Genomic DNA, 16,229 nt, shown 5'->3' with positions numbered 1-16,229 from the left:
GATCATATTTATCTGATAAGGGGTTAATATCCAAAATATATAGGGACTTCCCTGGTGGTCCAGTGGCTAAGACTCCACGCTTCCAATGCAGGGGGCCCAGGTTCGATGCCTGGTCGGGGAACTAGATCCTGCATGCCACAACTAAGAGTTCGAATATCACAGCTAAAAGATCACGCATGCCACAATGAAGATCGAAGATCCCGAGTATCGCAACTAAGACTCGGTGCAGCCAAATAAATAAATAAATATTAAATATAAAACTAAGACAACTCAATAGCAAAAAACCCCCAAACAATCCAATCTAAAAATGGGCAGAGCAATTATACTCCAATAACGATGTTAAAAAAAAAATGGACAGAGGATTTTTTTTTTTTTTTTTTTTTGCGGTACGCGGGCCTCTCACTGTTGTGGCCTCTCCTGCTGCGGAGCACAGGCTCCGGACGTGCAGGCTCAGCGGCCATGGCTCACGGGCCCAGCAGCTCCGCGGCATGGGGGATCTTCCCGGACCAGGGCACGAACCCGTGTCCCCTGCATCAGCAAGCAGACTCTCAACCACTGCGCCACCAGGGAAGCCCCTGGACAGAGGATTTGAATAGACATTTTTCCAAAGCAGAAATACAGTTGCTCAACGTCACTAATCATCAAGGAAATGCAAATCAAGACCACAATGAGATATCACCTCACACCTGTTAGAATGGCTGTTATCAAAGAGGTAACAAGTGTTGGTGAGGGTGTGTGGAAAACAGAACCCTTGGGCACTGTTGGTGGGAATGTAAATTGGTGCAGCTGCTGTGGAAAACAGTATGAAGTTCCCTCAAAGAATTAAAAATAGAACTACCATACGATCCAGCAATTCTACTTCTGGGTATTTACCCAAAGGAAATGAAAACACTAACTTGAAAAGATATCTGCAATCCCATGTTCATTGTAGCATTATTTACAGTAGCCAAGACTTGAAAATAACCTAAGTGTCCATTAATGGATGAATGGATAAAGAAGTCACGGTAGGGCCTTCCCTGGTGGCGCAGTGGTTAACAATCCACCTGCCAATGCAGGGCACACGTTTTCGAGCCCTGGTCCAGGAAGATCCCACATGCCACGGGGCAACTGAGCCTGTGCGCCACAACTACTGAGCCTGTGCTCTAGAGCCCGCGAGCCGCAACTACTGAGACCATATGCCACAACTACTGAAGCCTGCGAACCTAGAGCCCGTGCTCCGCGACAAGAGAAGCCACCGCAACGAGAAGCCTGCGCACCACAACAGAGAGTAGCCCCCGATTGCCGCAATTAGAGAAAGCCTGTGCGCAACAACGAAGGCCCAATGCAGCCAAAAATAAAAAGATAAAAATTTTAAAACCGGGAAATTAAAAAAATTAGGTGGTTTACTTTAAAAATTAAAACTAGAGAGATGATCCAAAAGTCAGCAAGTCTCGGCTAATATAATGCAGGAATTTAATCAAATGTAAGTTTAAAAATAGTTAGCATATAAAGCATAAAGAAGTAAACAAAAGTATTATTAATAGAATTTAAAGTTATACAAGTGATGAAATCAATAACACTGAATTTATATGTCCCCAAACACACAAATGTTATTTTGGGTGTGTTTACTAGGTTTGGAGTGTGGTTGGGGATTATGTTCCCTCCTGCTCCAAAATTCTGTAAGGTAAGAAAAAATCCAACTGAAATATATACAGATACCAGGATACACAGAAACTCTCAAATAAAAAAGAGAACTCTGGAAAGTGCACATTCTCAAACCATTATGTGATAATTTTAGAAATAAATCAAAGCATAATTATATAGCCAGCCATAAAAAAGCATTTATAAAACAGTCTTTTTGAAAAACATTGAAATGAGTTAGAACTCAACAGAGAATGGATAAGAATATTTATCTCAACCACAGAGAGGACCTAAATTTATGAAAAAATATAGAAAAAAAATGCCAGTGAAAATGAGTGTATTTGGGTATATAAAAATATTTTCTACATTCCAAACAATAGTCAATAAAAAGTTAGCAGAATAGGATAAATATTTGGGACATATACAAATAAATAAATACATACAACAAAGATAAGAACTTGATGTGTCCCCCTTGGCTCTCAAGACAGCACTTATATACCACAAAGAATCCCAGGGGTCCTTGGAGCATAGTTTGAAAACCACTTGCCTGGTTGGTCTCTAAGATCGATGTTGGTCTCTAAGATTGGTCTCTAAGGTCAATCTGATCTTCATCAGATGCTTAATACTAGGGAAGACCCAAGACACAGCTTTGGTGCCAGTATTCCAAGAGTTCATGGGCAGAGTCAGGAAGTGACTTCTGGGATCAAATATGTCCAAACTGGAGAGTAAAATTCTGGGGGCAGGCACATTAGTTGTCACGGTGATGGGAGGACGCTTGCAACTTTGAGAGGACATCAAATATTCCAATGGGAGGTACAGGCTCTGATTATGTGGACTCCTGGGAGGTAGGCAGAACACCACCCAAACCTTCTACCATCCTGACATTCTGCTAACCAGGCTATCTCTGTCTTCTTCTATTACCCCAGGTTGCCTAAGGACCCTCACCACTGAAAAAAGAGGTTGTGATCTCTTTAACTGGCAATTCTCCCCACAAGGACTCCAAAGGAAGACATGGCAAAGAAGTGGTGGTTCACAGTATAAGCTCTAAGGGGATGCCCCACACTACTTCCACTGGGTAACTTCAGACACTGCCTGGAAGCTCTCTGGGCCTCGGATCCTGGTCTGTAATGTGAGAATATTAACAGTACCTACCCTTATGGGGCTGTTATAAGAATTAAACATATGTAAAGACTGTACTGGGTTTAACCTATGGTAAAGCACTCAATAAATTTCATAATTTTTAATTAAACACAAGAGTAAAAAAAAATCACATATAACCCACAAATCCAATAATTTAAGGATCATTGAATAAACTATTCTACATTAATTGAACACATGGAATTCTTGAGAAAGTGTATAGGAAATGACATAAAAGGAAAGGAAAAAAACCAGAATAGTAGGTACTTATGGATTACAATACAATATGTTTAGTCATGAGTATCAGAAGAGTTAAGAGAATATATTGATAACTACCCCCAGCTCCTTTTATTTATTTATTTATTTATTTTTTGCTGTACGCGGGCCTCTCACTGTTGTGGCCTCTCCCGTCGCGGAGTACAGGCTCCGGACGCGCAGGCTCAGTGGCCATGGCTCACGGGCCCAGCCGCTCCGAGGCATGTGGGACCTTCCCAGACCGGGGCACGAACCCATGTCCCCTGCATCGGCAGGCGGACTCTCAACCACTGCGCCACCAGGGAAGCCCCCCAGCTCCTTTTAGAGATTAGTGGGTGTACAACGTGACAGCGAATATGTTAGATTTCCCCTCTGTGATGATCAAGTGTCCTGCACAAACAGGTACTTAAGTGAACTGCAAAGATCAAGATGCTGCTACTGATGAAGAAGAGTTCAGAGCTTCTTATCCTTCTCCCTCCCAAAGGGAAAGCAGCCTGGAGCTCACAGATGATCAAAGCTTTAACTGAGGGACTCACACTCTGGAGTCGAGCTGTCCTCAGACCTGTCTGGCCAGGACGATGTTGTTTTGCAATTAGAATCTGAAGGCCTGTGGTGGGGCTGCTCTTTCCAGGGCACATGCCCCACTGCTCCCTAATGTCCCACATCTCTAAGTCCCACTCAGTTGCATTTCTGGTCTGACCCCTGGGCTCACTGACCACAGGATTTCCCTCCCAAGAAGAGGTGATCAACAGCAGAGATGCTGGGGGGTTGATCAGAGAATGGGAACAATAAATCCTGAACATTTCATGACGCTTCTATGATGGCTCTCCCGCCAAAGGAAGATGCGGTGGGTGTGCTAAAGGTGCAGCCTTTCAGAAAAGTGGTATAATGTCCAGGAATGCAGATAAACTGAAGAGAAGGAGGCAGAAGGTTGGAGGGTGAAGGGAGAGCAGCACGATGATGGAGATGTTTTCTGATGAGGTGTGTTTCCCCACTGTCCTCAGCAGGACCGTGGGCTTCTGGATCCAAACACAGTAACGTGTTCCTCTGCAGGGCGAGAGTGTCCCCACGTATAAAGTCACTGATGGGCTGGAGATAGTAATCATCCCCTGTCCTTCTCTCTTTCCTCCTCAGGGGAAAGGACTGCTGCTTGCTGGGTCAGCTCCTGGGGCTCTGCTTTACTATGAAGACTAGGCTGAATGAGGGGAAGCTAAAAGAAGTTGGAGAGGTTAAGTCAATCACGATAATACAGAGCAGAGAGAGGTGGGGGAGAAGAGACAAGGAAGGACAGAAAGACTGAGAGGGCTGCCAGGTGGGGAGGATTTGGGGAGGGGTTTCGGGATAAAAGGCTCCAGAATTCCTTTGAGGAATGAGAGACTGGGAGATGGGGAGAGAGGAAGCTTTCCTTTGTGTTATAAGTTGGAGACTAAGATTCTTTAGAGATACACAAGCAAAAATTGAATTTATTTTTCCATTACTTTGGGCTAATGGAACATGCTTGTTTGTATGGAACACTATACCCTAAGAACCCTAAGGAGCCCAAGAATTATTTGGGTTACATTCATACCAAACCCATCTCTCCTTCACAGAGAAAGGTATGAAGGGGAAGAGAGAACAGGAGGGAATTTAGGATAAAAGAAGAGGAAATCGCTGTTTTATAACATAAACGAGAATTTCTAGTGAAACAAGCTGAAATTAACATGTGTGTGTATGAGAATGCTGGGCAGTGGGGAGTAAGAGCTATGGCCTGCAAAGTCTCTAATTTCAAGATAGGCACTGAAGTTTCCTAAGTAGGAAACAAATAATTAAACAAATCCAGGGTTCTCAGAATGGACAGTCTGAGAGCTTCCCCATGAAAATTTGGTAGTAGATCCCAAGAGAGATGACCCTACCTGGAATGAATGCATGCAAATTCCTACCAGCCACTCTTTCTGCTCCCTCATTCCCCATGACCAGCACTGCTCCTTGGCTACAGTCTTAAAATGTACCCATCATTGTTCACATGAAACAATAGGTTAAAGTGTTTTAACAACTATTGCTATGACTAAAAGTGCAGAGCAGCTGAAAAAATGCTGAACAAAAACTGGCATCCTGGCTATTATCAAAAAGGCAAGAAATAACAAGTGTTGGCAAGGATGTGGAGAAAAGAGAACCCTCCTACACTGTTGGTGGGAATGTAAATTGGTGCAGCCACTGTGGAAAAGAGTACGGAGGTTCCTCAAAAAGTTAAGAATAGAACTACCATATGACCCAACTATCCCACTTCTGGGTATTTACCCAAAGCCTATGAGAACATTAATTTAAAAAGATATATGTACCCCAATGTTCACTGCAGTATTATTTACAATAGCCAAGATATGGAAACAACCTAAGCGCACGTCAACAGATGAATGAAGAAAGTGTGATACACACACACATATACATGCAATGGGACACTACTCAGCCATGAAAAGATGACATCTTAGCATTTGTGACAACATGGATGGGCCTGGAGGGTATCATGCTAAGTGAGATAAATCAGACTGAGAAAGACAACTACCGTATGAGTTCATTCCTATGTGGAATATAAAAAACAAAAAATAAATGAACAGGGCTTCCCTGGTGGCGCAGTGGTTGAGAGTCCACCTGCCGATCCAGGGGACACGGGTTCGTGCCCCGGTCCAGGAAGATCCCACATGCCGCAGAGCGGCTGGGCCCGTGAGCCACGGCCGCTGAGCCTGCGCGTCCGGAGCCTGTGCTCCGCAACGGGAGAGGCCACAGCAGTGAGAGGCCTCCGTACCGCAAAAAAAAAATTTTTTTTAATATAAATAAATAAACAAACTAAATCAAACAAAAACAAACATGCAAATACAGAGAACAGAGTGGTGGTTCTCAGAAGGGAAGAGGCAGGGTGAGGGTAAAATGGGTAAAGGGGATCAACGGTATGGCTACAAATGGAAACTAAATTTCTGGTGGCGAGCACACTGTAGTGTATACAGAAGTAGAAATATAATGCTGTACATGTGAAACTTACCTAATATTGTAAACCAATGTCACCTCAATTAAAAAAAAACAATAAGCATTCTTACAGACGGGAAAAGATTTTCTAAGCACAAAAGCAATGGAAGAAATCAGAAAGAAAAACTAAAACATGAAATGGCACATAAATTAAAAATGTTTCTATATCTAAATAAACATTAAACAGGAAATGACAACAGATGGAAAGTAAGATACAAACATGGCAAATGGCTAAAATCCTCAAAATATAAAGCACAACCATACAATGATTAACACAATATCTCTTGCTCCCAAAAGAAAAATGGGGGATTAGCTAGTTGATTCAGAGATGAACTGTATCTTTAATAAATATTTTAATCAGCTTTAATATAAATCAAAGAAATTCTAACTATAATGAGATTCATTTTTACTTAATTACATCAGTTGTTATATGCTCATTTTATACAACAGCTGTTATATGCTCGTGTTATAATGGTTATATGGAAAACAGATACAAAATATATTTCAGTGATTTTAAGATATTTTTCCCAATATTTTAATATCTCAGAAATCAGGATAATCTCACAATTGCTAGCATGTCAAGATCTAATTGGCAGCATTATTTGCTTTCTTATGGTACATAAAATAATGATGCATACTAGATTCAGTAAAATCTTTAGTACTTTAGGTCCAATATAATATACCAAAATATTGACAGTGGTTCTTGTTGGATGGTAGAATTATGGGTGATTTTTAGTTTCTTTTTTATACTTTCCCATATATTTCCAGTCTTCTAAAATGAATATGTATTTCTTTTATCAACAGACAATAAACGAAATGAAATCCGGTTCTAATCTTGACTTTGCTGCTTTATAGCCGCGTGGTCATAAAATACTTATGTTATCTGTACCTCAGTTTCCTAATCTGCAAAATGGAATTGATAGTAACTTCTCTGCCCATCTCCTAAGATTTGTGTGCAGGGCTTCCCTGGTGGCGCAGTGGTTGAGAGTCCGCCTGCCGATGCAGGGGACGTGGGTTCGTGTCCCGGTCCGGGAAGATCCCACATGCCGCAGAGCGGCTGGGCCGCTGAGCCTGCGCGTCCGGAGCCTGTGCTCCACAACGGGAGAGACCACAACAGTGAGAGGCCCGCGTACCGAAAAAAAAAAAAAAAAAAAAAAAGATTTGTGTGCAAATGCTTTGTAAAGTGCCAATTCAATGTGTCAGTTAAATCTTGACACACGTATGACATCTGCTAACGTGACATTTATTAATGTATTCATGGGATGTTTTTACTCTTTCGCAATGCCTGTTCATCATCTTTGATGTTCGGTTATAGCTTTAGACTATAAGATGGTGATTCCCAGTATTTTATTTTTTGGATCTAATATAATTTGATTCAAAAGCTCTTTCCATGTAGGAAAAAAAAACACGATTCTGAAAACAACATCCAGTTCGGCACCCCAGAGGTGTGCACACTGGCCAGGCCAAATCACATACCTGTCTGCCCAGCTCCTGAACCCCACGAGAGCCTTGTAGAATACCACTGCACAGGTGCTAATCATGAACCACACCCAGGTCCAAAAAGGGGCGCCACTGTGATCATCTCTGTTTAGTTAAAATAAATAAAACTGTGTTGAAGATCTGGTCATCTACTTTGAGTGGTCCACCACTGAGGCGAGGCTGGTCGTCTCTGAGCCTGAGCTTCCCAGATCCGTACAAGCCAGAGTCACTTTCTCAGCTCAGATGCAGCATATTCCTGCATCTGATAGTGTTGTTCTAGACTTTTTTTTCAAGAGTTTTTCCTTATCTCATTTGCGCCTTTTTTTCCCTTCTTGTTTTTATTTGGCCTCGACACGCAGCATGTGGGATCTTAGTTCCCCGACCAGGGATCAAACCTGTGGCCCCCTGCAGTGGCAGCATGGAATCCTAACCACTGGACCGCCAGGGAAGTCCCAGTGTTGTTCTAAATTAATGTTCCCCTTGCCTCCTTAACCACCAGCAGGTGAGGAGGTCCACCAAGGCAAAAGACAAGCACATCTCACCCCTCTCCATTCTAGTCCTGCCACCGGCTTGCCTAAGTTTCAAAGCTCAGGGAGGGGCCTTCCCTGGTCATCACAACATCACATAACAGCCTTCTAGACTCGAGTTCTCAAACTTTAACGTGGCTACAATTCACCAGGTGGTTTGTTGAAGAGCAGCTTCTAATTCAGGTAGTCTGGGGCTGGCCTGTGACCCTGCATTTCTAACAAGGTCCAAGGTGATGCTGGTCCTGCTGATTCACGGACCACTGTTCGAGTAGCGAGAATCCTTGGGGGTGGTCTCAATTTTCAACCCTAGGCCAACTCCTATCACACATGCCTCAAGTGTGCTTCCTGTTCTGCCTCTATCAGAGCCATCTGGGGAAGTTTCTTAAAATGTATCTGAAAGGGGGATCCAAACAGCTGCATTGTAACAAGCACCACAGTTCCCTCAGGTAAGTTCTTATGGACAGTGAACCTTGGGAACCGCCAGTAGAGAATTCTAGACGTTCTTACTGGACCACACAATTGGAAGCTGGACACCGCCCTGCATGACCTTGGACTTAGGCAGAGGGGCTTTTATGGAACTGCACCTTGTACTGAGGGGTGCCGTGCCATGCAGGAGCACAGGGTTGTCTTTCACAGCTGAGATGCAGTGGAGAACACTACTCATTACATTGTCTTGTCCCTTTCACGACAATCTATAGGAGAAATTTTTATTCACATCTACAAAAGCTGGGTGTCTTCCAAGCAGCCAGCCTGGATAAAAGGAACCATTTAATGGTTGCCCTTGCCTCTTTCTTTCAACAACTGGAAAACTCACAGCCAAATCTGGCAATTACGTGGGTCCTTTTGACATATATCTCTGTGTATTAACAATTTGTGGCTTAACTGTCCTATCCTACTCATGTTTTCTCATCTCCCCAATGTCTTAAATCCATTAGTATCCATTTCTAGTGCACTGTGCATATATGTGCGGTAGGCATCCGTGCTGTTCGCCGAGGTCAAGTCTTATCCACTTCTGGACTTACGGGAGGAGTGTGCTTCTTTACATCCTTGAAGTTGGGTGTAGCCATGGGACTTGATTTGGCCAATGAAACGCGTGTGGAGGTGACTTCTTGTCACCTCCAGGTGGTGGCCGTTTAATTGCAGGTGGCTACACTCTTCAACCCTTTCTGTCCCTTCCTGGGCAGTACTGGAGGCATGAGCTGATAAAGAGCAGCCACAAGATAAAAGAATCCTGGAACACTGGGCCAACCCAGGAGACAACTGTCCTGGTAAAGCACCTCGCCTGCAATGGGCTTTGGGTGAGTAAGAAGTAAACTCTTGTTGTGTTAAGCTACTGAGATGACGGGGTAGCCCAAGGCTTAAGGCTTCCCTGACCATATCAATATGCAAATGATCTCATATCCTTTGTGGACAGAAGCTGAGTTATAAATACACAGGCAAACACAAAAACAAATGCCTAACAAATGCCTATTTGAGAGAAAAAAGATATTTACAGAAGATCACTTACAGAGTATAACGTCAATCTACTTCTCTGAGTACTTCAAATTCATTCTTGTTTCAAGTCTGATCACCAGCCTATTTCAGAATCAACTCCCTGAGTTGTGTTTTAATATTCTGCTCTTTCTATGCTGTGGTAAAATATACATAATATTTGTCATTTTAACCATTCATAAGTGTACTATTCGATGGCATTAAATACATTCACATTGTTGTATAACCATCGCCACTATCTATATCCAAAACTTATTTATCATCCCCAACAAAAATGCCATTAAAGAAGCCTTCCCTTCTTCCCTCAGTCCCTGGTACCCTCTATTCTACTCTCCATCCCTATGAAATCTGCCTATCCTAAACACCTCATCTAAGTCGAATTGTATCTGTCCTTCTGTGTCTGGCTTATTTCACTAAGTATCATATTTTCAAGGTCCATCTGCGTTGTCCATACATTCCACCGTATGTATGCACATTTTGTTTATCCATTCATCTGCTGATAGACACTTGGGTTGCTTCCACCTTTTGGCTCCTGTGAATAATGCTGAAATGAACACTGGTGTACAAACACAGGCATACCTCTTTCTACTGTGCTTTGCTTTACTGTGCTTCACGGCCATTGTGTTTTTTACAAACTGAAGGTTTGTGGCAACCCTGTGACGAGGAAGTCTATCGATGCCATTTTTCCAACAGCATTTGCTCACTTCGTGTCTCTGTGTTACATTTTGGTAAGTCTTGCAATATTTCAAACGTTTTCATTATTGTTATATTTGTTACGGTGGGCTGTGATCAGTGATCTTTGATGTTACTGTTGCAAAAAGATTATGACTCACTGAAGGCTCAGATGGTGGTTAGCATTTTTTAGCAATGAAATATTTTTAAATTAAGGTATATACATTTTTTAGACATAATGCTGTTGCACACTTAACAGACTACAGCACAGTGAAAACATAATTTTCACATGCCCTGGGAAACCAAAAAAAATTCATGTGACTCGCTTTACTGTGATATTCGCTTTATTGCCGTGGTCTGGAACCGGATTCGCAGCATCTCTGAGGTGTTCCTGTATCTGTTTGAGTCTCTGCTTTCAATTCTTTTGGATATATATTCCCTAGGAGTGGAATTTCTGGGTCACATGTAGTTCTATGTTTAAACTTCTGAGAAACTGGCCACAGTGTTTTTTACTCTGCTCTGACTTTTAAATTAAACAACAGTTGCATGAAATCCTCAGTTGCATTTTCCAGGAAACTGTTGTTTGTGAGCATCACCCACTGTCCTATGCAATGTTTCCCACATAAAATCCCAAGAGGAAAATATTTTTGAGAATTGCATATTGGGAAAAGGTGTATGCTTCCTTTTGTCTACTAAGAATTCCAGTGTGGGGACATCCCTGGTGGTGCAGTGGTTAAGAATCAGCCTGCCAATGCAGGGGACACGGGTTCAATCCCTGGTCCGGGAAGATCCCACATGCCACGGAGCAACTAAGCCCATGTGCCACAACTACTGAGCCTGTGCTCTAGAGCCCACGAGCCACAACTACTGAGCCTGCACACCACAACTACTCAAGCCCGCGTTTCCTAGAGCCCGCGTGCCACAATTACTGAAGCCCACGTGCCCTAGAGCCCACGTGCCGCCAACTACTGAGCCCGCAAGTCACAGCTACTGAAGCCCGTGCTCTAGGGCCCGTGTGCCGCAACTACTGAGCCCATGTGCTGCAACTACTGAAGTCCCCATGCCTAGAGCCCGTGCTCCGCCACAAGAGAAGCCACAGTAATGAGAAGCCTGCGCACCACAACGAAGGGTAGCCCCCGCTCGTTGCAATTAGAGAAAGCCCGCGTGCAGCAACGAAGACCCAACACAGCCAAAAAAAAAAATTCCAGTGTGGGTCATGACTCCGCCATGGAGCCTGCAGCCAAATCTGAAGCTTGAATAGTCGCTGGTGGTACTCAGTCCTCACCCCCTGGCATCTCCTTTACCACTTCTGGACACACTGGCCTGACTTCAAATGGCCAGTGCCTATATCTTATCAGAAGGCTACTCTTGGGCCGTCCATGAAAAATCAGGACAGAAGTACCTGGAAATTATACTTTTGTGGTTCCCCCACCCTCCAAGCAGCTTTTAACCACTTTCTGACTAGTGTGGGTGTATAAATACCCCAGCTCCCTTGCCTGGGGTAAGTCTGGTTAATGAGCTCTGTACTGTTCTCAAGCTTCCACTTGAGATTAAGGATCAGTTGCCCACTATGCTTTCTGCCTAATACCATACCCTATACTGACTGACTTCCCTCTCTTGTATCACTTCCTCCTTCACCTCCCCGTCTCCCTTGAATCTGCCAGTAAACTGCTTGCACTCAAATTCTTGGCTCAGAAGCTGCTTCTGAGGGAACTTCAGCTAAGACAAAGCTCCTCTCTACCGATTTCCTAGATCCAACTGCTTTCCATATTTCTGTTCTTCTGTTTTTCCTAGTTCTGAGGTTTTATTTACATTTTATGATTATTCTACTGTATGCTTTCTTGTTATCTGTTACCTCAACACCTTTGCAGAATAAAACAGAGTGGAACTAATTTTTAGAAGAAAAAACCATCACGTAATACTACGATTAAAATACAAGATGTAAAGGGTTTATAGAATATGATCCAAATTTAGAAAAATACATATGTACATATGTGTGTCCATAGGGAAAAAGAATAGAAAGAAATGCACCAACCAACAAGGACCTATTGTATAGTACAGGGAACTATACTCAGTATTTTGTAATAACCTATAAGGGAGAAGAATCTGAAAAAAACTGATATATATGTATGTATAACTGAATCACTCTGCTGTACACCTGAAACTAACACAACATTGTAAATCAACTAACCTTCAATTTAAAAAAATGACCAAAATGTCAACCATGGTCAACTTTAGGTGATGTCATTACAGATGGTTTTTTTTTTTCTTCTTTATTTCACAAAGAACATGAAGCTTCAGTTTCCTCATCTATAAAACAGGGATAATCACACTTCACACATATGAATCACATACTACATATCTGAATTGTGTTGATTGAAATTGTGGTTAATCGATGAAATTAGCTGCATCACACATTCACATAATAATCACAGTATGTGCCTAATTATGTACCCCAATAAAGGGTTGCAAGTGCTGTTATTACATCAGCGATTAATGAAACAATTTAAGGACATGTGAGAAATGAGAAAGTAAAAATAAGCCCATACTTACATAGTGCTTTGTCCTTTTTAAAGAACATTCACTTATATGAACTCATCATCCCTGGCAAGAACCCTGCGAGAGGGGCCTTAGGGGCAGGGTGTGGGAAGGAGACAGGACTAATATTTACTCAACAGCTACAATGTGCCAGATACCAAGGTGGGCACTTGTAGGTATCTCAGAAGAGAAGGATGGGGCTCAGAATGTTAAGGAACCGGCCCAACGTACAGGCAGGGTCAGTAGCTCCAACTCCAGACTCTCGGTCCAGGTTTTCTTCTATTCCATCAGGCTTCATTATTCTATTTGTGCCCCCGGATGACTGTGTGCTTATATGCCCACCCATCCACGACATCCGCGGTTCCTCTGGCATTGGTGTTCACCAGTCTTTACACACACTCTGCTCCTTCCTACGTCCATGGCCATGGGAAGTACAAACGGGGGGGGCCTGTGGAGGGCGTGGGGAGGACTTAGCTCCCCAATCTCCCACCAAAACCACCCCCAAATGAATAATCTAAATCAAAACCCTGTACCAGCTACACAGACATAGCAGATTCAAAGAAAGTTCCGCAGCAACCCTTCCCAATCAGTTTGCTCACCCCAAGTCCTCCCTACATAGAAGTTCTGGAACTGTCTTTTGAGAAATGGGAGGACTTAGGCAATTCTGCTAAGAGAGTCCAGTGGAGAATGTGGGCTGGGGGAGAGAGCTGTGGAGGGTATTACTCTGTCTCCATCCCCGTCAGGGCCCGTGTTCTGGTCATCGTGGAGAATGCTATGAAAGTCTTTCTTACCAGATACCCAGGTACTGTGGTGTCATAATGGCCCACGGATGGGCAGGGCCGCCTGAAATAAGAGAGGGTTGCGGTGGTGAGCTGGGCAGTTCAGCACAAAGCACTTCAGACGTAGCCCGTGTATCTGGAATCAGGCCAGTCCTCCCCACCTTTCCTCCTACTCACCACCTCAAGCCCTGGGCTTCTAGACTAACCCTGGGAAGTCTTTCTTGACTAATCAGGCCTGAGGCTGATCCCTGTTGTACCTTGTGTTCCTTCTCCTGGAAGAACGTCTACCAAAGACAACCTTGCGTGGGAGCTTCAAAGAAGTCCGCCTTGTCACCGCCTCACTGACAGCTCTGCCAGTCAGCACAGGGGCTACGGCAGCCAAGCCCCTGCACAGCCCCCTGCCGGCCCTGCTGCGGCTCCGGTGCTCCGGCAGCCAGCCGGGAGCCGCTCCCTTTCTGCGCAGCCTTTCAAAGCCCCCTCCTCCGCTCCAGCTCTCTGCTTTCTTCAGAATTTCTACAGCATCTTTCCCAACCCCCTTATCACTCAAGTATGCTTTACGCATGAACAGTCCTTAGGAGTGTGGTGCAAAGACTCCCAATCTTTTTCCTTCTGCTGGTAATAAAGGCATAACTGACAGCAGCCATGAGACACGCTTGCTCAAAAACTCTCAATAGCCTCCAATTGCCTCTAGATAAGCTCTAGCTCCTGAGTCTGTCACTAGAGTTCCCCCCTCCATCCCATTAGCCAGGAGACTCCCCTAGCTTTCCTTCCACTACTCCCTACAGATCAGGGAGCTCACTGGACCCTGAACGCAATTCTCTCCTCCTCCGGAGTGTAAAGCACTTTTAGTTTCCAGAGCCCAATCAGGCCAACACTTAGCGGTTCAGCCCATAGGTTCCTTCTCCCCACCACCACCTGCTTTCTCCTGGCAGAAAACAGTTTCCATCCTCATTAGCACTCTTGCCTCCTTAACTTCCAATCTCGTTTTCGATCTATTTTTTCTCTCTATTAAGTTTTAAGTCATGGACAGTCTTTTTAAAATTTGTTTCTCCCCCTCAGACCAGTGCCTCACGCATGGTACTAACTCAATTAATGTTTATAGGCTCCTGTCCCGATCTGTAAGCTTTCTCCCTAATGTTCCATGAATTCAAGCTCAGTCTCCTTAACTAGGAACACTCCCAGAGCAGAACGTCTCCAATTTAAGGATCACTTAAATTCCCTAGAGATTTTAACACGCAGATTCTGACTCAAGTGGTCTGGGGAGGGGCTGAGACTGCATTTATAACAAGCTCCCAAGTGATTATGACACAGCTGGTCCGTGGACCTCACTTAAAGAAGCAGGCAGGCAATACCACCTGTGGATCAGGCCAACAGCTCACATCGGTGCCACCTGGCCTAGCGCGGAGGTGGATGAATGCAGGGCTGGGAAGCACGGTCACGCCCTTCGAAGCGCCGGGCCAGAAAAACGCCTGCGAGGATGGCCGCCCCACCGCCCTCCCGCAGGGCCCACTTACCTATGGTGGACACGACGGTGCCCACGAAGTAGAAGGCGCCGGTGAAGTCCCAGCGCTGGCGAACATTGTCCACGCGGATGCCGGCCTCGGTGGCCTCCTCGTAGTGGCGAAGGAAGCCGCGCAGCTCGTCGCAGCTCAGGTTGTGGCGGCGGCTGAAGTTGGCCAGGCGCTCCTCCCAGCGCTGCTTGGCCTGGCGTTCGTGCGCCAGCTCCAGCGCCGAGAAGACGGCGGCGCCGCCCAGCAGGTAGAGCACGATGAGCGCGGCGAGCAGCAGGAAGCGTGCGTTGTCCTCGTTCAGGTGACCCGGGCCGCAGCTGCAGCCGCAACCCCGGCCGGCCATGGCCAAACGCCCGGGGGCAGCCCCTAGCCGGGCGGCCGTGCCAGCCGTCTGACTGTCGCCCGGGCGCCCCGGGAGGTGGGATCTCGGCCCGGCGCTCAGTCCGCCCCTGGCCGCGCGACAGCCAGCTCGCCCATGACCGCCGGACGCTCCTCCAGGCCACGCGGCTCCCTGGGCCGCCGCTTCGACCGCTCCTGCGGCGCCAGCCCCCCACGTCCGCCTCGACTCCCGGTTTCAAATCCGCATTTTCGCCGCCGTCCCCGCCCCCCTAGGAGTTCTCCTAAAAGCTGAAGAGCTGAGTGACCCGGCACAGAGTCCGCTTCTGCTTGGCACGAGGATGCAGCCGCTGCTTCCCCCTGGTGTCCTGCCCGGCTCAGATTGGGGAGGGGGCGTGGCGCATCTTAAGGGCAAACTCGGGTGGGCTTGACCTTCCCCCAAAGCAAGGGGCCTCGGGGGCTGACGGGTGAGCGGAGCCCCGCGGTCTCTGTCTCCTTGACCGTCGCTTCTCAAGCCGCTGGCGTCTAGGACGCGGGCTCTCAGTCCGCTAGTGCTGGAAGTGCCTCCCCAGATAGAGCCGCAGTGCTGTGTCCCAGGCTCGGCGTCGCACGGAGCCTCGGTCCTCTCGGGTCACCGGCCCGGCTGCCGGCGCTTAGAGGCTGGAGCAGGTCCCGGGCGGGCGCACGGACAGAGGGATTGCGCAGAGCGCGGTTCACGGGTTCCGACCTCCCGCCCGCCCCCGACGCTGCGCGGCGTCCGGCGGGCCGACTTGCTGGAGGAGGAGACCAGAAAGGGAGGTTGGAGTGACGGAGCGAAGGAAGTTAGGGGCCTCTCCCCCAGGCAGGCTTCCTAGCCTTGCCCGACCAGACGCCCTTGGCTTCTGGAT

General features: G+C 46.0%; 1 protein-coding gene across 1 annotated transcript in view; it reads right to left on the bottom strand.

Annotated features, from left to right (window-relative positions):
- Positions 1–15,865, bottom strand: part of KCNK13 (potassium two pore domain channel subfamily K member 13) — a 113,116-nt gene extending 97,251 nt beyond the window's left edge. Inside the window, exon 1 of the mRNA XM_032623778.1 lies at positions 15,010–15,865. Coding sequence (XP_032479669.1) covers positions 15,010–15,349 — 340 coding nt within the window. The 5' untranslated portion in view covers positions 15,350–15,865. The remainder of the gene's footprint in view (positions 1–15,009) is intronic.
- Between the last annotated feature and the right edge of the window lie 364 nt (positions 15,866–16,229).

The sequence above is a fragment of the Phocoena sinus genome, chromosome 2, assembly GCF_008692025.1.
Source record: "Phocoena sinus isolate mPhoSin1 chromosome 2, mPhoSin1.pri, whole genome shotgun sequence".
Lineage (NCBI taxonomy): Eukaryota > Metazoa > Chordata > Mammalia > Artiodactyla > Phocoenidae > Phocoena > Phocoena sinus.
This window is presented reverse-complemented; position numbering and strand designations above follow the sequence as displayed.